This window comes from Gobius niger (assembly GCF_951799975.1).
Source record: "Gobius niger genome assembly, chromosome: 1".
NCBI lineage: Eukaryota > Metazoa > Chordata > Actinopteri > Gobiiformes > Gobiidae > Gobius > Gobius niger.
In genome coordinates, this window is record NC_136852.1 from 10,940,347 (window position 1) to 10,962,640 (window position 22,294).

The 22,294-nt window shown below is 43.0% G+C and overlaps 1 protein-coding gene across 12 annotated transcripts in view; it reads left to right on the forward strand.

The window, feature by feature from the left end:
• The window catches only part of mecom (MDS1 and EVI1 complex locus), a 181,353-nt gene that overhangs the window by 135,502 nt on the left and 23,557 nt on the right, over positions 1-22,294 (forward strand). For 4 of the 12 annotated variants that reach the window (XM_079573437.1, XM_079573438.1, XM_079573441.1 and 1 more), the window contains exons 3-8: positions 10,396-10,530; positions 19,050-19,152; positions 19,244-19,357; positions 19,431-19,542; positions 19,620-19,767; positions 20,000-20,156. In XM_079573437.1, coding sequence (XP_079429563.1) covers positions 10,396-10,530; positions 19,050-19,152; positions 19,244-19,357; positions 19,431-19,542; positions 19,620-19,767; positions 20,000-20,156 — 769 coding nt within the window. Of the gene's footprint in view, positions 1-8,939; positions 9,340-10,395; positions 10,531-19,049; positions 19,153-19,243; positions 19,358-19,430; positions 19,543-19,619; positions 19,768-19,999; positions 20,181-22,294 lie in introns of those variants that run through there. The other 8 variants (XM_079573439.1, XM_079573434.1, XM_079573440.1 and 5 more) reach the window with 4 other exon arrangements.

The following is a 22,294-nucleotide window of genomic DNA, read 5'->3' on the forward strand; positions in this document are numbered from 1 at the left end:
GTGACTTAGAGTCCAGAAAATTCGGGTAGTTCCTTAATAAAACAATAACATGCAAACTTAACAGTAAACAGCACTGAATTTGGAGTTGGATGGTTGAATCCCCCTGTAAAGACAGCTGTGTTGCATGAATGTGTTCAGTGAATTGTCTCTGCATGTAAAAAGAAAAGTGTGTGAAGGAGTTAGCGGTTACTTGATACAACAGGAACATCCAAACTCCACACACAAGGCCCATAGAACCCATGCTGGACTAATTGTATTGGAAAACATAGACGAGAAGAGTGTTTCAAGCTCTTGAGGAGAAGGACTAGATTTCTGGTATCATCCAAATACGCAATCGTGAAACAAAAACAACATTGAATGAAAGCTCCAAAAAGTGAGTTTAGCATGAAAATCAAACCCATTACTGAGGCCCATTCTGCCTTTCCCTCTGTCACACCACTCATTTCTGCAGCCGCCCCTCCGCCGATCTCTCTCTCTCCAACTTTTGTCTTTGTTAAATGTTGTGTGACAATGAGATTTTCCAAAGTGCCATCAGGATAAAGGAGTGCGTTTGAGAGAGATGGTCCGGTCATAGTCCAGCGGTTCCTCACCAGCGCCGCAGCCTCGTAGATATATCTCCTCTCTGTCTCTGGAGCACTCTCATTCACCTCCATCATCTCCCCTCAGACAGACCTCCAGTGTTGTGGGGTCCGCATCTCACCCGGGCTCCTCTATTTCATCGGGCCCCGGCTCCTCAATCGATCCCCACCGCTGCAGCTCGGCCTCGGGCAGACACCTGCGCATGATTGATCCCTAAATCAGTCGCTATACCCCAGCGCCGTAAAAACCATAACAACCCATCATAAAAGCTGATTTATCTTTGGCTGGCCCCGCTGCCTCACGGTTAGAATATTAACCCAAAAGTGTGTGACACCGGAGTGATTGGTTTGGAATTGAACCAACCTGGGGAGTGTCGGTGAGGATGCCTGATGGTTCATGAAGTTAGAATGGGCCATGCAAGTGCGTTATCTCAAAGAACTGCAAAGAGGAATCCTGCCCTTGAGATGACACAGAAAGCAATGGTCACAACATATCGTTATTTTGCACTGTGAATCTCAGTCAGGTTCAGCAGTGGGAAAAATCCATTATGGATTCTAAAACAATCCTAAAGTAATAAATGATTTTGAAGAGTCAGAGCAAGCCAAAAAAGAGGTTCTCGTGATAGTCCAACGCACTTAAGAAGAGGGTTTTTCGTCAGAATGGGAAAGAACTTTTTTGTCCCTATCGAGATTCTGCAATTGACTCACTACTTATGTTCTCATGAGCCCCTCAGATGTCTACATTTCTATAAAAAGCAATTGTTAGTTTTATAGGGTGCATAAAGTACGATGATTTCAGTGTCTCTTCTATTGGTAACAACTCTAATCCGATTACCCCAAATCATTTCTTGAAAAGCAATTTAAAAAGTTCAAGCCACACCACCAAACATTTCACCCAATAAACAGAATGCAAGCATTTATTTCAAGCATTTAAATCACCTTTAACACATGACAACACCTAACATGGGCTCACCTCTCCTCAGAACTGACTGTGACTTTACTGGGAGCAGGGACGTCTCCAGCTCGTCTCCATGGAGATGTTGATTAAAGGCAGCCAAATATGAGATTTAAATATATCCTCATCCGAATCCAATCTTTAGCTAAATTCGAACAGGATTAGAATTACCTCGTCATTTGTGTTGCCAGCGCTAAATAGGTTTGTTCATGAGCTTTGTTTTAGCTTTCAAAACTCCGACATGTCGGTTCCTACATGGACTAGAATCCCCTGAGGACCTTGGAGTTTGCAGAGTTATCCAAGGTAAAAATCGGGTGAATTTTTACCTTCCAAATTACCGACATGGCAGATTCGCATGAGCATAGAAACACAGAGGACGTCAGTACTATTTACTTTTCCCATGCGAATAGGGCTTTTGATTACCCTGTGGGAAAATTGCCTTTTCTGTGTCGAGCTGGCCAGTTTTGTATCGCTGGCAACAATAAAAATCCAAAAAGTTGCGCAGTGCTTTTACAGTATAATTTCACGCCAACATCAGTATTCAGAGCTACAACTGCAGATTGAACCATTCTATATTCCTCTACTGGCGCTGTTTTGTAAACGTTTAGGTCAGTGATACAGAAAGTTGCAGTCTTTATAAATGCCTGGGGATGGATCTTTAAGAAACAAAAAGGAGTTTTTTCAGTATTTGACATAAACAAAACAACAGAATCATAAATTACCCACTGTCCACACCGGCTCTGTTCTCAGTCCTACATCGAGCTGGTTAAATGTAATGCGTCCTAACTGGGGCCTCTTTGATGCTCCTGAAAACCAGTGGAGCCTTTAATGGCCCTCACTCAGAATGCACTGTGTAATGTGTGAGCCGCGCAGCCGCTCTTTCCCCATTGTGAGGCAGTTGCAGCTGATTTGTTGTTTGCCGAGTTTGTTCTGACTTTAATCATGACCGCAAACACAGAAAAGACCTGTACAGTGTTTTCGTATTGAGGGGATAAGGGCAGGGAGCAGGGGGCTTGGGAGGAGGGGGGAGGAGGAGGGGGGGCTTTCTGTGTTAGACAATCTGCTTACACTTTGCACTTACTCAGCTACATTTCCGCACTTTCTCACATTGCAGCGTGGTCCACTTGTAAATTTTGGATGCGAAATGGCCATTAGTCTCACTTGTCATGTCCGTATGTGTTTTATATTCGGTAAAAATGGTGTACGTTTCCCTTTCATCTCGGCAGTAACACTCTATAAACTTAACCTCAACACATCGGCACTGCGGTGTTTCGCCTCTTTTCTAAATCTTTACATATCGCTCAGTCCATTGATCTTTTAAAGACTTTTTGATCAAATCATTCTCCAACATTAAGGAGAACAGCATTTCTGATCTTGATAGAAGCAAAGTAGTTAGTATGATGGTAATAGCTGTCGTTAAAAAATGTGGTTGTAGTGATTATTAAAGACCTTACAGTAATCATATTCTGGAAGTACTTTCTATGTTTTTTATATACTATACTGAAGCACAGACAATCAAAATAACAGTACTTTCAAACCCTTAGTGCAAAAAAAAAAAAAAAAAAACAGGAACATTATACATGCCTGACTGATAAACAGTTGCTGTGGCATTGTTTCAATAAACTCCTGCAACTTCAATGCACAAAGATTCTCAATGGGGTTAAGATATGGACCCTGTGGTGGCCAATCCATGTGTGAAAATAAGGCCTCATGCTCCCTGAACCGCTCTGCTGCAATGTGATCCCGATGACACCGAGCACTGTCATCTTGGAATATGCCAGTGCCATCAGGGAAGACGAAATCCATTGATGGAATAACCTGGTTATTCCCGATGTTCATGTGGTCAGGTGATCATTCTTTGGGCACATATGTGTTGCTGAACCAAGACATGCCCAACAGCAGCAACCCCAGAACAGTCAGCTAAATCCAGGTGGTTACCTTTCTTTAGTATCGGAAGGAAGGAATGATTCAGCTTCGAGACAGCCAAGTAGGTGAAGGTGTTCATAAGTCAGTTGGACCTGGCATGGATCGAGACTCTGCTGTCTTTTAACCTGTTAGATAGGTGCTGTCTTACCAATATATATTTATTGTAAAAATGTTGTATCAAATCAATCAAATTATCACATAAAGCACTTTTCATACAAACCTCCGTAACATAAAGTGCTTTACAGTTTAATGTCACTTAACTCCCCCGATAGCAGAATGTTAGTAAATCATATTTGGGAGGAATTTATTTTTGCATTGTGAGTTCCTATAGGATCCTTCTTGCAACGTTCTCCCTTTAACCAGGTTCAGACATGGCCCAGACAAGAAAATGGCCCGGCCACATTAGCAGTTAATTGTGCAATTTTATTAACAAACTTGTCTCACTGTGTTTATACATTAGTACGGTTTGTTGAAGTAACAATGCCGTTTTTAAGTACCTATTTCTCCTCCACCTCTGCATTTTGACAGCTTTGATTTCCTGTTTGCTCTGTGATACCCGAGCATATCTAACACGACAGGCTTTCTTTCCGGCGTGTGTCTCCGTCTGATATCCGCCTACATTAAAATATTAGCCTTGCGATTGGACACAGTCTATGAAGAGCGCATTGTCTCTATATCCTTATCCTGTTTAAACGTGAGCCTCCAGTCCTCGTACATAAAAAGCCCTTTTAAAGATGATATCTAAGAGCCAATTTGTTCACCCTGCGGCAGCCCTGCAACATGCTCTAATTACCCCCTACCCCCATTTCTGTTCTTTTTCCCTCTTTGGAGTGCCGGAGTGGAGGGATGTTTAAGTTTCCAGCTTGTCCCGTGAGTATAGGAGTTGTGTGCCCGTTGGATTTATGCTCTCAAAACGTGAACTTTGACCTGCCGGGGGCTTTATGGCACCCTGTAGCCCACATACAGTGTGGCCCGGTGCGGTGAGCCTCAGAGGAAGAGCTGCCTGTAGTATTTTCTGTACATCTAAAGACATTCACACCTCTCTCCTGCTGCCAAGCATGACCCCCTAACCTGCCCCGTGCATTCCACAGGCAAGATTCACTGCACAATTACCAGTAAAAGTTATAGTTTGATCATGCATTTTTGAACTTTATCAAAGCCAAAATGTTTAAACTCTGATAATATGTAGGAAAATAACGTTATTTGATACAGTGTGGAGACCATTGTGTTTTATCTAATATATCCTAGAGCGACAACACTTCTGTCAGTCTACCCCAGGGGAAACTGAAGCTATGTATCTTACCACCACTGAGTGTGGAGTGAATGAAGAAACAAATCTCTGATACTATGTGAAGCGCTTTCGGTGACTTATGTCATGTGAAAAAGCGCTACACAAATAAGCTTCCATTCCATATTGTTTCCTCTTGGCCGAGTTTGTTTGTTTTCTGTCATTGCCAATAGAACTTTAAGTGGCTTCATTTATGGTTGCATTAATAATGTTGAAAGTGCAACAAGTTATTGAGTCCAAAAAATGAAATCTTTTAAAATAATGAACAAAACATTATTCATGAAGGTTTTATGAGGCGATATTGAAACTAATAAGCACATTGCATGTCATCAGTTTCATAACACATTACTAGAGAGGTTTTTTTTTCTTATTTTGCATACAGAAACCTATAAATGGATGCATTTGAAAATCAATGTGTTAAACTTAATCTGTGCAATTTTGAGGCATTTCGTCAACAAAGGATGCTTCATTCTTGATACAGAAATTGCAGAACTTTTTTTTAATGGTAAGTACTTATTGATAGACCTTCCTCCAATCAGTTAAGCGCAACAATTCAGATACTGGAGCTAAAATGCATGACAGTGGTTGCGCAGACATCCTCATCAGTCATCTCTCCAGCTCCAGCAGCCTGCTGTCAAACAGACACCACCAGCCCGAATGACAGGGCGCTGCCTCAGCAGAACGCACGAGGCCTTTTTTTTTTTTTTTTTTTTACTCGCGGGGGCCTCGGTTTGACAAGAAAGCATCTCTCTCCTTTTCCCCCTTTCTCTTTCTCTCTCTCTCTCTCTCTCTGTGTCGGAATGCCTGGCTGACCCCCGGCAAATGAAAATAATCCAAAGTAATTAGAAGTGAGGCCGGTCTGGTCACGTGGGAGGGGCCTGGAGGAGCGCGCGGGGGAGGGGTTGGGGGGGAGCTGACCTTGTCCACATAAAGCAGTGATTTATGAAGTGTAGGGCACAGCAGCGGGGCTTCTGTCTCCTCCCGCAGAACCAAATTACTGAGGTGGAGATTAACACGCCGGGCGCACAACGGGCCCACTTCCCAGACGCGGAGGAAATTTTGTATTTACATTTTCCCCTTTCATTTCCTCTGCTCGGGACTGAATGCTGATTGCTTGGTATCACTGGTGCCTGTGCCAACCGCCAACTTAAGGGGTTGTACAACTATTTCAGTGTCCTGCTAAAAAATAATAATAAGCTCGATAAATTACAGCATTGGTGATCATGCAAAAGTTAGACGGAATCTGCCATTACAAAATCCAATTGACCCATTGTCTATGTTAAGCATCAAACTCGTCTCTAACTTCTTTACAAAGTGAATTAAACTGCTCTTCCTTCTTTATCTCTCCTCTCCTTCGCGCTCGACTCTGGCTTAGGGAGGATGTACTGGAATGCGCTTCGGCCTCTGTAGAAGGCTCCAGTCCACACTGTTTCCATGTGCGCTCTCGCCTCGCGCTGCCACACGGGAATCCCCTCCCTTCTGTGCCAACGCGCTGCACGTAAAAGGACCGCGCAGCAACATCGAAAATGACTCGGAGAGAACAATACTTCGACTTCATTCAAAAAGACAAATAGGCCAGATTTACCGGTTTCGCGCTCGAGAGTCACTCCGGTGCTTTCATTGCGCGTGAGCGAACTTCATAAACAAACGGAGACAGCCGCGGGGCGAATTTATTTATGCGATAAAAAAAAAAAAAAGTGGTTTAAAAATTTCACAGCACTTTAAGGCATCACTACTTCTCTCCTAAACAACCAATGAAACGCGCGGTGCCATGATATAGTCTGTCTGGTTCCACATGCCCCGGAGCCCGTTTGTAATTCGTTGATAAACAGCCTTTTTCCACGCGCCAACGTTCGCCCGTGTAGTGATTATGATGACAACAGCGTGGCATAATTCAGATAAAACGCACATCTCGTCGCCATTTGTTGTCGCTTGTTTGTTTTCTGCTCTGCTTCATAAAAAAAAAAAAAGAAAAAAAAATCTTTGAAAACGAGCCCCTGCGCATAACAAACAAACTGCCCGCATTTGTTCCAGTCCGATTGGGATGCTGCCTTTATAGGGCTTCAGTGTTGTTCATGCATGGGCGTTTTTCCTTCATAGATCAAGATGTATCTCTTAAGCACTAGTGGCAAATAATGTTGTGTTCTGTCTTCGGATGTTATTGCACACAGTGGATTGGAATCAGAACTGCTTTGCGCACTTTTACGCACAGTGGACACAATACTGAAATGTATTTTTGATTGTGTGTTGTATGATTCACTTGCCATGACGTTTTCCAGTCAACAAAAATAGTTAAAGGCTGTTATTATTGGGGGGAAAAAGGCTTAGTTAATGTTTTACAATGTCAAGAATCAGATGTAAGATTTAAGACATGCTAGATCAAATAGTTCCTGAGTCAAGATGACATTCTGTGGGCTCATATAACTGTAGCTGAGGAGTTTCATTTTTACGACGTTACAGGTGTGCACTTTGACTTAACAACTACAGCCAGCGCTGTTTGACATGTGAGGTGAAGCAGGCGCTATGAGGAGTTCAGTTGAGCGCGCCATCTTCTGGCGGGGCAGTGAAACTCACGCTGCCTCCGGTCACTCTCCGCGCTCCTGTCACCCGCTTCACCCCACCTCGCGAGACCGCAAAACCCGCGTGTTTGTCCTAGTTTTTCCCCCCCTCGCAAATTTCCTCCTTTTCAGTGCCCCGTGTCTGTCTCTCTCTATCGGGATCCTCCATCAGACTGGCGCAGAGGCCGAGGTGCAATCACTTTCCCAGATTACTTGTATTTAATACACAATGCATCATAAAACAAATCCCTCATCCTGACAGGAAGAAAATAGAACAGCTCATTCGACTTGAGCTTTCCCAATTTATGGCTAAATTAAAAAGGCTTCCAACAATGGACAAGCCGAGGAGAGGCAGGAAATCAATGCGCGGCCGGACCGGGGTCTCCGCGCGGTTCTCACAAGGAGCGCGACACGATGGGAATGAGCGCCCGGGTCCTGCCTTATTTACACATGATTTTTCCTGTCCTTCCTGCGCATTTCGCCCGGCGCTTTTTGTTAAACAATGGCCATTATCTGGGATGGAGGGTCAATGTCACACGGCGTTATCCATCATCATCTGCTCTCATCAGCCAAACAAGGGTGGAAAATGCTGCTCTCCGGCTTTATGAGCTGCCTAATAAAGTGCGTATTGACAGGGACGAGGGCGTCTTTATCCTGTGAATTCAGAGTAATAGAGTGGCCTATAAAAGGTTTATTCTGCTGAAATGGAAGGAAGGAAAGCAAACAGTCCGCAGTTCAAGTGTTTGTTCTTGGAGTTCAAGGCTGACAAATTTGCTTTTGACCTCTGCAGTCAGCGCTGTTGTTAAAACCTGTGCTCTTTTGAGCATGATTTCTGGCAGTTAGTGGGTCATCACAACTGCACCGAACTGAAATAACTCTGTATAATTTACGCTTTTCATTCTAATATGTCACGATGTTTGATTAATGGGCAAACGACGTCATTTCCGAATGCAAATTGAAATGTGCACTTTGGACTGCATTGTGTAAACGATTGTACTTTTTTTCCTCCATCAAACTCTGCTTAACTTATTATTTACAAAACAGCTAAAGGTGCATCTAAATGGAAATATAGCCTGGTTAAATAAGAGGAAAAGAAAAGAAAGAAATGTGTTGGGCCATTCCTGATAAACTCAACCGGTCGTGCGTAAAAGTTGTGGATGATCCGTCCGCGCGCGTAATTCACCCTTTAATAGCACAGAAGCCCCGTCCCGCCGACCTCTGCCTGACCCGCACACTCACCCTCTCCAACCCCCGGAGCCCCCCCTTTGACACTTGCACTATTTACTGCGGCGGAGAGAGTGGGGCAACGCGGCATGGGACGCGGTGCTATGAGGTCCCGCTTTAGTCTGGATCTCTGTTCGCTTGCTGTGGTGGGATGGGGTTTCTTTTCGCCCGCGAGACAAAGTCGAGAGTGGAGGAGAAGGGGAAGAAGAAGAAGCAGAAGAAGAAGCGAGGGGTCCGTGTTTGAGCTCCCCTCCTCCTCCTCCTCCTTCTCCTCTTCCCCCCGCGCGCGCTCTCCTCTCTGCTGCACCCCTCCTCTCCCTCGCGAAGCTCTCCGCTGTCATACGGACACGACACATCCCGAGCTTGCAGGAGGAGGGAGGGAGGGAGGGAGGGAGGGAGGGTTGGGAGGAGGAAGCGCAAAGGGAACAAAGTTGAATGGCTACGAGTAGAGGACACCTGGGCGAGCGCGTCGGGACGGGACGACAGTGACAAGAAACCAAGCGGAAGACGCGCTGCGCATCACGGCAAGGAGAAAAAAAAAAAAAAAAAAAGTTGTGCGAGCGAGTCAGCCAGAGCGCTGTCTTTAAGAGGATTTAACGCACGGGGCATGCGAGGAGGAGAAGATACAAAGCGTGCATGACTGTCCCGTGCGCAACTTAGGGGGGAAAGACAAGAGAAACGCAGAAACCGGGATTCCTTTTTCTCTATACGGTTGCGAGTTTTTTTTTGTGTGTGCGTGTGTTTTTGTGGAGTTTGCATCCCGTATTTTTGCACCACTGGAGATCACATGCGCTGCAGTAAAACGACAGGGTAAGAGAACGACAACAAAACAAAAAAAATCTCGAGCGTTCAGAAATAACTTGAGAAGCAAGCGTTTTACGGGTTAAAGCGCACGAGCCGGACAAAGAGTTCCGTGCGGTCAAAAATATTTGTTTAGTGACCGGCGGAACAAAGCTACAAAGCAACAAACGGATATACTGAGAGAAATGTACTCGGTCTCGGCGCTGCTGTAAAGTAGGTTCATCGAAAGTTACAAGACGGTTGAAATTGTCCTATTGTTTTATATTGTCGTAATTTATAGCGACTGTTTCATCAACGATCACAACACATCGCTGCTTTGTATTGTGTATTGTTTTACTCAATTATTTATTATTTTTATTATTATTATATATTATTTATTATTATTACTTTTTTTTTTTACATTTTTTTTATTTTCTTATTAATTTTTTTTACAAATTCTCGTTTTATAACCACAACCCCTTAAAAAGTATGCTAAACACATATATTTAAACAAACATATTGCCCTGTTAAAATTATCCACATATATAAATTTATATTGTGTCCACATTTGAAGCTATATTTTTCATTCATTAGTAAGGCCTTCAATTTTTTTTTTTTTTTTTTTTCATGTTATTGCCAGTTATGATTGAGGCCTGTTCTTTGATACATTATCATTTTTTATCAAACCTACCATTATTATTGGATACTATTGAATTACATTTTATGACTGCTGTTTTATTGCCTTCAAAATAGATATTCATAATGTTGCTCAATTATTTTATTTCTCATCCAGTTCTCTGTGTGTGGGAGTAAAAAAAAATGATAGTGGTGTTTTAAAGGCCTTAAGTGCGTCTCATTATTCACAATGGCCATAAAACTCCGACACCCCTCGCTTTAATGTTTTTTTTCTTGCGTGTGTGTGTGTGTGTGTGTGTGTCAGACAGACGTGTGCTCACTTTCTCAGTGGGAGGTAATGTGTGCTGTGTAGTCACTGTTTGGACACAGTAACCTGGACTGATACTGATCAAAGCCTTCTCTCTCCTCTTTTTTTTTATTATTTTTTTTTATTTCTTTCTCTCTTCTCAGATCTTCGACAGCTCGGGCCATGTAAAATTCTGCGTGGATGCCAGCAAGCCTGATATCGGGAGCTGGCTGAAGCACGTCCAGTTCGCCCCAGCGTCCGAGCAACACAACCTGACGGCGTGCCAGGTAGATGATCAGGTAAGACAACCCTATTTCTTATGGGACTTTAAAAAATAAATAAAAAAAATCTATGGTTTTCTCCTTGGGCCTCCTGAATTTAAGAGGCCGTAGCAAAGCATTTGGATCATTTTGAGAATTATTGAAGAAATGCTTCAGCCAAATGAAACAATTTTGGCATTCCTTTGTAAGTAGCTGACTCTGAATAGCACAGTGTGTGATCTAAGCTTCACCTATAAACTGCTGCAGAACCTTTAATGCTTGGCCTTTTCAATACCATTAAAGGGGTGGTCGGTCAATGAGGGAAACAAATGCACACAATAGGAACAAAACTGGGAGTAATAAATGACTGGCTTTTTTTTTTAATTCACAATATTTGTTTATTCATGCCAGCTTCAAAATGGCACACAACATCCTATTCAAACAGTGGCCGTGTCATTTTCTAAAATGAAAACCTGGAAACATGACGGTATGTGTCCCAGAACTCCTCCCTTTAACATAAGTGTGTCAAAGTGTTTATAATTCTCACTGTTTGCTTGGTGGCTCATGGAAAACTTGATTTTGACTCCGAAAGTGCAGTCCCCTGTCCCATCCGCATGCAAGTAGCCAGACAGTGCCCTCCCCCTTATAACTCATATCCCCCCCTTCATGCCCTAAGTAGCCCCGCCCACTCGCGTCTCAGCACTCCCTTTTATTTTGGTAGTCGCGCCTTCTGCCGTGCCAGAGGACCACAGGCCGGGATCAGAAGTGTGCCGCGGCCCCTGATAGTTCCGCACACTTGCAGATAAAGCCGGGGGAGGAAGACATGCCAGGAATTTCCGAGGCGCTTCACCTGGCTCCTTACACTCAGGCATAGGGGCAGCACAGTCCACTGCCACAGCGTATAGTTTCACAGTCTGACCTCAGCGTGGATCTGAGTCGGCATGTTTGTCTCCCCCGCGCTGGTGGTCCATCTTGATTATACCTGTTGAGTCTTTAAAAAGATGGCGGAGATTAGCAGGAAGAAGTGGCCAATAACACGTTCCATAAAGCTGATGATATCGGCGGGGCTAAACAAAAACATAAGTGCAACACTTTGGTTTTTCGGGCCCTATTGTTCAGTGGCTGAAGAGAATGATGCGAGATTAAAAGGCATGTTTTTGAACTCTGTGGTTGGCGCAGCGTGATATTGTGAAGAAATTAGAGATGGGATTGTCTTTGAAGCTAGTTTCTACATTTGTCGGGACTGTTTAAATTTAGCTAGTTTAGTCAGTTTATTTATTTTCTTCGGTCATTATGAACATTTAAATCACATATCACATGTTTTCCAAAGATCTTAGACATTATACAGTAAGAAAACATATACATTAAGAATTTAAGTGCTAAATGATGCCTGACCGAAAGGAATTTGGATACAGTTGCAATTTATCGTAAATATTAAAAACTTGGAAATTGATGCTATATATGATTTGTTAAAATGTTATAATTGAAAAAAAAAAATCATCCCATATGAAGATAATAATTTAAGCTTCTACCGATCAGCTCAGATAGAAACATATCAATTTATCAATAGGGATTATCGACCAATTTTACTTAACCAGCATCATTGTAGGGCAAGATATTTTTTCCCCACAGTGCATAATAGAATAAAGATTTTTTTCATAATGTAAAGTGCACTGTAGTCCTTTTTGCATTGTGGAGAGATCTCCCTGTCAGAGTTACACGATGTCGGTGCTGGGTGCGATTCCCCCTGTCAGCACCTCGGTTCTGCTCGGGTGGCGCTGTAAACCCCACCGACAGGTCACGGACATGGCTGTGACGAGCTGATTGTTCGACTCTTACACACTGTCACAACACGGCACAATGTGGCGTCTTTAAGCCTTTCCGGCCGACACGCCGAAGGCCCCTCACGGCTGTCTGTCCGTGCGCCGCCGGAGAATGGGGCGGAGTGGGGTGGTCCTCTAAAGCCTCTGTCAGTTTGGTGCACGAGTTGTATTTTCTTTTTTTTGTTTTCTTCCTACTCTACACATGCGCTTTTGACTTTGTCTGGGAGCGTAGGGCGATGTTTTGTCTGTCTCGTGAATCCGAAACTCAAAATATAGCCTGTGTTTGAGCGTAGGTCCAGATACTTAAAAATGTTACGTTACGAGAAATACTTAAACTTCTGCCTCTATAAGTACATTTTCTATGCTGTTTCCATTATCACTATTACCACTAACTATAAACTCTATATAATACGATGCCAATACTGTTTCTACTTTTCCCATATTTATAGCATTACCTACTTTACCACCGAGCTTAAGTTACTCATTTTCTTTGCAATTAAAATGAACTCACATAGTTTTTTTTTTTTCTCTTGAAGCCACAACTCCTGCACACCTGTAAATGTCTTTTGCATCGACTCGTTCGAGAGATTGCTTTTTGCGGTTTCCGATGACTCCCTGCGCTCCTCATTCAAATGTGCAAAGCTAAAACACACGCTACCTGCTCCCAACGCCTTTTATTACGCCTCTCCAACCGCACGTAACGCGTCGTCCTCCCCCCCTTCAATCCCACCAGCCTCGGCCCAAAACTGCCTGCCCTTCCTCGCCTCGGTCTGCCCGCCCTGCAAAGTATCACACTAAGTAAGAAATTGGAAACAAATCTGAAAGTTTTTGCCCCTCGGCGTCTGGTGATTTATTTGGAGAGCGAGTTGTAAGCTTGAGCAGTGCTTTTTTGGAGCATCGGTTTAGTGTGAGGCGTAAGCCCTTATTTCTGACCCAGTTCTGTTTATCGTAAAAGTTTATGAGCGATTGCAGAGGAAAGAGGGAGAGGGAGAGAGTGAGGGAGAGAGAGAGAGGCATGAATGAGTTACTAGAGGGTGGAGAAATAAAGTCTGGAGCAACTTATAGTTCTTAAGTGTTATGTAGGTGTTAAAGTAGTGATGGGAAAAGAGCTGTTCAAGAGACTGGTTTATTTTTATATAGATTTTGTTTTAAGAAGCCAGCAGGAAAACTCCAAAAACCTCTAACCTGATCACAAACAGGCACCTTTTTCTTCAAATCAGATCATCCAAACTGGGGCTGATTTTAAGCCTTTGGAATGTGTGCTTCAATAGTCAAAATCCTTTTCACTTTTGCCGCCTCCTGTTCAGACTTTAAAGGAGCTATACCGAAAATTATTTGATCCTCCTTTAGTATATGGCAAACCGTAGGGGAAAATGCATCAAATTATAAAATATTTGTATCAATTTCATGAACTTTCAGGCTATTTTTGGGTCATTTTTGTTAACGTGACCCTTAAAAGTGACCCTGCAAGTGAAATGTTCCTATAAACTATTCCCTGTGAAGAATTTGGATGCTACAAAGATATTAGGAAAGGAATTAGTTTATTTTAATGTAGTGGCTCCCCCTTTTAATGTTTGCACTCAAAAAATCAGGTATAGGTCCTTTAAAGAGCCGTTAAAAAGAGCCGATTCGGTCATGAACGTCACATCACTACAATGAAGTGACGTGCAGCTGAAAGTCTGTCATCTGTGCCAGGGGTTCTGACAATTTGCTGAATGTCTCTCCCCACTCTTCACCCTCTTTTAACCCTGATCTGTCTGGTAAAAGTCAGATGGGGAAAACCTGTAACCTTGACATTTTAGTTTAGAGTTTATGGCATTTTAGAATTTGCTAAATCCACAGATCTTACATGTTTCTCAAATGTTTACACACAGTCTCTAAACTAATTGTGAATTCAAACATCTGCAACAAAATGTGTGAAGTTGTTTTAAGAAGATCGCCTTTTACGTTGACCAGCTCGGGCACCGATCGGACCAGCTCATAAACACGTACACAGTCAGTAAATATTAAATAATAGAGAACACGGCTCCAGCTTCTAAACCCACGCAGAACGGCTCATAATAATTAACTCAACTTGGCTTTACAAATGCCCTTTCATTGTCTAAGTGTTATTTGCCTCCGCTCTCCAAACCGTTCTAAGTGGCGGCTGCATTGATCCCCGCATAATCATCATTGTGCTGCGTTGTCGGATAATTAAGGCCCAATTATCTCCCCGACACCCTCCTCTCTGCCCAGTCAATTGAATACAAAATGCATTGTGTGTAATGAGCATCATCCGGAGGGGCCCTCGAGAGCTTTTCATATGAGACAGTGCAGCGGAGACGCCGCTAATCTGCTAACCGCTATTGATTCTGCCTAAGTGGCTAAGACGCACATTACAGCTGCGCTAGTCGCGAGGACACGATTATGAGCGGCTAACACCAACGTGAGATTAGCGACTTTTACTAGGATTTATTGTTAGAAGAACGAAATTGATTTTAATGCTCGATTTCAATATCCAAAGGTTTTAAGAGGGCACCCGATTCTAGCCACAAAAGGTCAATAATCAATGTCCCGGTAATTGGTGACTGTCTCAAGCCCAGATAAATGGGTGGTATCAGGAAAGACTTCCACTTTATCCTCTTACATTTTCAGCATTACCACGAATCTAAAAGTCTCTTGAAAGAAAACAGATTTTTTTTTTTTGTCGTCGCTTTTAGGTTTGGATAATGTCACATTTTTGCAGTGTTTTTGTCACTTTTTGTTTCTCTTTTTTTTGTCATTTTTTCGCCTTATTTTTTATTTTTTTTAATCCCTTTTGTGCCACATTTTTGTCATTTTTTGTCACAATTTCATCACCTTTTTGCCACTTTTTTGTCACTTTCTGTCATTTTTTTCACCACATTTTCACATTTTTTTGTCAGGTTTTTTTTTGTGCTTTCATCCTTGTTTTTATCCTCATTTGTGTCACTATTTTGATGCTTTTTTCAAGAAGCTTTTAGACTTGAATAAAGCCAAATTGGAGAAAATGTTCTTGGTTCAGGTGGGGGTTAAGGGGTTAAAGCATATTTAATAACAAACAAATATGTAAATCAGTGAACTTCATAAAAGCCTATGGTTGATAGTGGCAACATGGTGAGTTTGGGGTTATTATTGTCCAGGATGGGAATTAAAGGGGAAAATAGGACAAAGAAAGAAGCATGTAACCAATATTCTAAATGTATTCTCACAATCAGACATTAATACTGTTTCTGATACTATAATAAAAACCCTTGCAAATCATTTAAATAATAATTTCTTTTGGCTTTTTTCATTTAGATTCTCATTAAGTCTGCTGTGACTTGTGTTTCAATAGGTTTTTCACTCTTCCTTCCTGGTCTGATTCTCTATTTGCTTTTGCTGTCAGAAATTGTACCTCGCATGCTGTATGTATAGGTTTAGGCTCTAAAGCATATTGGTGATAACATGCTTTTCTCCTAATAAGCTGGCGGCTTTAAAACGCGTCTTGTCCAGTGAACTTGAGTCTACATTAGTACGGCGGCTGTCACACCTGTGGAATGGGTTGTGTGCCGTGGCAGGTTTGGCCAATAGGGTGTGACCTGTTTACTCTGCTAATAACTAATGGTGTCAAGGCAAGGCCGCAGCTCGGGTCACGACCTCTGCTATTCTCCACCAACACAGATAGAATCAAAGGCTTCGATGCACTTGCCCTTTGTAAATAATACTGATGCTTCGGAGCAGCAAAAGCAATATGTCCGCCATTTTGCAGAAAGTGGCCGTGTAATGCTTTTTTGGCAGTTTTGTAAAAACAGTTCAGGAGTTGTATATATTGTCCAGGATGTACTTTCAGGTTGTCGTCATAGTAGCAAGCCGGGTCTTGTCACCTCAAAACAAATTGAGTTTCGGTAACTGTTTCTCAAGAACTTTCACAAGCTGATGTCAGGAGGTGGTGCACCCCTTTTTCATGACACGCTTCTCCATGTTTTTAGAGTATACACTTGGTTATTTCGGTACTCAAATGGCCGTCACTGCAACACAAGAAAAAAAGGTTTTGGCAAATTGCTAGCAGCTATTGTTTTTTACCATATTCTTATACATGTTAAGTAAGTGAACTTCTTCTTCTTCTTCTTCTTCTTCTTCTTCTTCTTCTTCTTCTTCTTCTTCTTCTTCTTCTTCTTCTTCTTCTTCTTCTCCTTCTTCTTCTTCTTCTTCTTCTTCTTCTTCTTCTTCTTCTTCCTTTTCTTCGTCTTTCTAAGCCTTTTCTTCTTCTTTTTCCTTTTCTTCTTTTTCTTTTCCTTTTTTCCTTTCTTCTTCCTTTTCTTTTTCTTCTTCCATTTCTTCTTCTTCTTCTTCCTCTTCTTCTGCTTCTTCTTCTTCCTTTTCTTCTTCTTCTACTTCTTCTACGTCGTTGCGTCGTCTTCTTCTTCCTTTTCTTCTTCTTCCTTTTCTTCTTCCTTTTTTCTTCTTCTTACTGTCTTGCCTTTTTATTTTTATTTTTTTCTTCCTTTAAGTGAGCAACCCATGACACCTCCTCTCATTGGGTCAAGGTCCTTTTAAATGTTTCTCTAAGTGCCATAAAACCAGCCTTGTCACAGTTAGGGTCAGCTTGTGCTATCTCTATAGAATAACCTGCTATTTTAAGCCACCGTTTTGGCGCAGCGCATGTGCATCTGCCGGGGATGGCGCAGCGATCAAAGCCGGTTGAAGTAGCTGCGTGTTTGTTTGTATGTTTATGTCCATGTGCGCTATAGTCCTATGGGGGAAACGGGACTGGAAATTCCCTTCATATTCTCTGGATCACCCTCCCGCGCCCGCTTGTGTGCTGCTGCGTGCGGTGTGACCACAGGACTGCAGCGCTGCTCTCATTATACGGCCTACAGGGCAATAAAGGCATTCCAGGATTATAGTATTACATGGAATTAGCGGCAATGGATGGCGAGATTTTCCAAAATACAGACTAGTAAATGCTCTCTCAGAGTGTGTCCATCTGTAATTGTCCAATTAAATACTGGATTACTGTGAAATATATATCAAACTGTGCCACGTGCATCATTGGTGCATGGGCTTCCTCAGGTGGTGCTCAGGGTCACCTGCAATTTTAGACTTTATTCCTTTTAATTAAGGATAATTAATTTATGCTATATAACACATTCAGTGTATGTGTATCAAAGGTTTAGGCATGGCTTATATACAGTTTAATCATATTTTGCCTTATTTTTAAGCTTGGTGGAACATTTTATGAGGTGGAAAGTGAAAAAGTTTGAGAATGACTGAACTAGAGCTTGCTCCCAAATACTAGGTACCAGTAAATGAGGTAGGATTATCTGGCAAACAACAACCTGCCAAAGTCAACGGCACAGCACAGCTTTTTTCTCACCGGTTGGTTTATGTGCTGGCCAGGTTTTTTTTTTAAAGAATTGTTGGTAGAAGTTTTTTGTAGTTTTAGTTGCCATAGTCTCTGCTATTGTTGTTGTACCGATAATAGTGGTGAAACCTATCTGCAGTAACATTGTCAGAGCAAAACGTTATACTTAAGCTGTTATGGAAAAACATCTAAAAGTCCAGTTTGATGTTGAGTTCTCTCCGTGTACGCCAATGGTTTCCAAAAACTTCCTGTCCTCCGAAGTATCATCCTCACAGAGCGGAACCTTTACAGAAACACGGATTGTCTCTGAATCACAACATCATTATGGGACGTACTGGGGTGACCGCTACAGGAAAAACAGCCCATTCAGGCTGCAGCAATACAGCGGTTCATACCAGGGCCAGCCAACTCTGTACCAACCACTCTGAAAACACAAAACTCCATCACATGTAGAATCTACTCATATTTAAAAGTCTAATGGTGCCTTTAAAGACCTCTGTAGCTGCAGTTGCCCTGATCAAATTGCAGCTACTGATGTGCCCCTCTGATCACCATGTTTGTTCAATCACTCAAATAACTGCACACATAGGAAAGCAGAGTGAAGTGCCTTGCTCATTGACACAACCACAGTGACCCCTAGTGGCTGGAGATACCAACTCCAGCCCTGGCTACAATAATGAAATATCATATCATATTTCAGTGGCCACAAATTGTGTTACATTGCTAACAATAAACAAACTGCTTGTAGATACATAACATTGATGCATAACACATTCCTTTGAAACAACGAGCCTAAAGAACTCTGTGTACCGTATTATGTCCATGATAGATCCTAATGATTTGTCAAGTTGAAAGAACAATGATACTTTTGCGCAAATAATAGGTCTGCTATTTGAATACAGCCCATTCCTTTATCCCCCGAACGCTCTTGGGAATTGATGACCAGGAATTCTCTCAATGAACGGCGCATACTTCTGACCTGCGCCTTTCCCAGAACACTTCCGTTTCGCATTTCTGATAAATTCCTATCACGTTCGCTATCACGTTGTCCGTGCAGCGGAGGGAAGGCGCTGTATCGGTGCTCCGCAGTGCGACTAAAATAACTCGGCCCGTGATTGTTTCGCAGAGAAAGGCCATTGTGTGAGCCTGGGAAACCCCACAATGCCCGAACTCTGTCAGCTGATCCATCAACACAACCAGGGCTCACAAAATATGGAACTTGTGTCGTCATGTGTTCTAACTGGCTGCAGACTAAAGCTTTAGCAGGGTGGGATTTTTTGTGTATGTTGTTTTGAAGATTTTCCATATAACTTGGACAATCTTTATGAATGACAATGCTATGAGGATGAACCTTCAAACCAACCTCTGAACATTTTGTCTCTTCTCTATAGATTTTCTACAAAGTCACTCGCGAGATCTTCCCTGGTGAGGAGCTGCTACTTTTCATGAAGGCAGAGGAGTTTCCATGTGACAGTATGGCTCCTGATATCCACGGTTGGTGCCTCTCAGACACACACACCCGTCGGTGAGATGTTTCGCTCTTATGCTAAACTGTAAGTAATACCCCTCGCTCTCCCGTGTGCAGAGGAAAGGCAGTACCGCTGTGAAGACTGCGACCAGCACTTTGAGTCCCGCTCCCAGCTCTTGGACCATCAGAAGCAGCCCTGTGGCATGCCCCCGGTCTCCTTCCTCAACCCAGGTACAGCTCGAAATATATATGTCACCGATGGAACTCTTGTGATCTCAATATGCACTTCAACATTTTCCCTCAGGAGTGGACACCGATCTGAAAGCCCAGGAGCCCGAAGACCTCAGACCTCTGCACCTGTCCCACGGGATCCACGAGTGCAAAGAGTGTGACCAGGCCTTCCCCGATATCCAGAGGTACGCACGCATCCCCAACACTGTTCAATCAGGTAGTTTGAACTCTATCTCACTCGTTTCTTTGATGTGTTGCGCAGTCTGGAAGCCCACACTCTGTCCCACTCTGAGGAAAGGGAGTACAAGTGCGACCAGTGCCCCAAAGCCTTCAACTGGAAGTCCAACCTCATTCGCCACCAGATGTCACATGACAGCGGCAAGCACTACGAATGTGAGAACTGCTCAAAGGTAAAGTCATGACACTTGGAGGTGACACAAACTCCCTTTTCGGTTCTGCTTTCAGGACGGCGGAGTATTTTGTTTCTTACACCATCCTTCAAGTTCTCTTTCACAACATCCATAAATAAACCCCCTTATTGTCTTCCGCTCGTCGCTTCCGCTTCCTGTTTGCCAGCTTTTAATATGTCAGTGTCTCCGAATCTGATGGTAACTTGGGCCTTGGTGTGTGCTCCTCTCCCAGCAGGTGTTCACAGACCCCAGTAACCTGCAGAGGCACATCCGCTCTCAGCACGTAGGCGCCCGGGCACACGCCTGCTCCGAGTGCGGCAAGACCTTCGCCACTTCGTCAGGGCTCAAGCAGCACAAGCACATCCACAGCAGTGTCAAGCCCTTCATGTGTAAGTCACTAAGACCCTACCTATGTAAGTCTGCCCTCAAATCATCACAATACTGTCACATGTTTACTTGGTTTACTATCCAAATGCATTTTTAACCCTTCCTTAGAGTTTGTGGTTTCTTGGACTGAATTACACGTTTTGTCTAAATCCTATTTCTTCAAAAGTCCCTGTTTTCTTCCACTTTCAGTCCTGCCCACAAAGGAGAGAGATGTTGTTGCACATGGGCATCTGTTCTTCTGAGTTTTGGGCTGAAAGCGGAGGAATCGCGGAGTTGGAGCTTTGGGGGGGCGGAGTTTGGAAGAAATGGGATTTGGCCTTTGTAGGGCTATACTTAAACAAAGCCAGTCACTTTAAATGATGTCATACGATTGTGCTTTGTAAGTCCCATCTCAGGGTGAAGAGACTTTTTATAGCATTCACAAACAAAAAACAGTTACCAAAATCAAATGGTGGTGTATCAAAATGTATGAATCCGATTAAGGCTGATAAATGATTATACTATCCCCCCAAAATGTAACTTTGACATCATTATATGGTGACTGGAACTTCGTATCGATGGGCGTAAAGCAACTAAAGATAGAAAATAAGATTGTGCACCATTAGGACCAGTATTCTAAGACAAGGGTCAAATCTGCGTCAGCATGCTCACACTCTGCATCTCCATCTTTTAAACCAAGTCTTTCTCACTCACTTGGTTTAAGACCTTTCCTTTCCTTTGACCTCTCCTGACCTGCTTCTGCAACACTTGACGCCACCACTAATATTTTCTTCTTTTTCAAGCACGCACACAAACACACACACACACACACCCACACACCCACACAACTTGTTTTCTTCTCTCTGGTAACCGCTAACTCAGAGCCCTAAACACATTTTTTGACCCCGCCACCTTTCCGCCACCTCACAGCCTAAAGCATTATGACCTTCACCCTGGACCTCTCGCCCCTGTGTCTGCGCCTGACCTCTGTTAACTCAAACCTGGGAGAAAGCTGCTCGGCTTCACACACGCACGTAGAAAATGGGTGCACTACAGGCCGCGCCATTCCTCGCAAATAGCAACCACATGCACACAGGCCGCGAGTCTACCCGTTCGGTGTAATCAGCAGAAAACATGCAGGTTTAAAAAAAAAAAAGCAACTAAGGGGAGTGGGGAAAACAATTGGAGAGGAGGAACTGGTGAGGTGTTTGACAGGTTAACATGCTGCATTGATGAGAACACCCACATTTAAACCACATTAACAGGCAAATCATTTACTTTTAATGCTTACCAGTCAATGACTCTGAAAATGTCAACATTAAAACGTACCAAAGAAACGCTTTTACAATCTCGCATAAAGTTGCAGCACTAGAGGCTTTACTGCAGAAAAAAATTAGTTAATTAGTTAAAATAGTAGCAGTAGTTGTCGCAGCACAACCTTAATTCCACAGTGTGCGATTGAAAACAATAAGAAGGCCTTTTTCTTCCCAATATTGCTTTTCTTTCCTTTCTCATTCTTCTCTGATTACATTGACTACAGCCAAGCCACAAATTCAACTTCTTTCAATTAACTTCTATTCATTACAATACATTTTTATGACATTACATCCAGCACTGGCTCCAAACTTCACATTTTGCTCCAAGGACCCCCCCTTTCCTCTTCCCCCCATTGCTTCGAATCGTTTTTTCGTGCACCTTTTTTGGCTGGACAGCGTCCAAAGTATGCAGAAGCGTAATCACACAGAGATCCTAACCACTTCCTTATCCTCATTTTGAAGATCTAATAACAATGTGAGCGAAATCAATCATGGTGCTCTGGTTTCGAAGCGCTTTCTGCTATTACGGGATGATCAAAGTCCGATTGAAGTGTCAGCTGTACTGTAGCCGATCTGCAATATGTCTTTTAGAGTGCAACAACAACAACCAAGCAAAGCATTCTTGACTTTTATTAGAAGAGTTGATCAAGCAAGCATGCGAAAACAATATGAACTTGGCCTCTACAACGCTCACATTCGGAAACAGTGGTAGTAGATAATTTTGACAGACAAATAATGGCCATACCTTTGTCCCAGGACAGTTTGGTGCCACGGACAAGGTCAGACAGGGTGACACAGAGGCACAGTGGGTTGGGTGTGGGAAGGTAACCAGGCATCGGGCGACA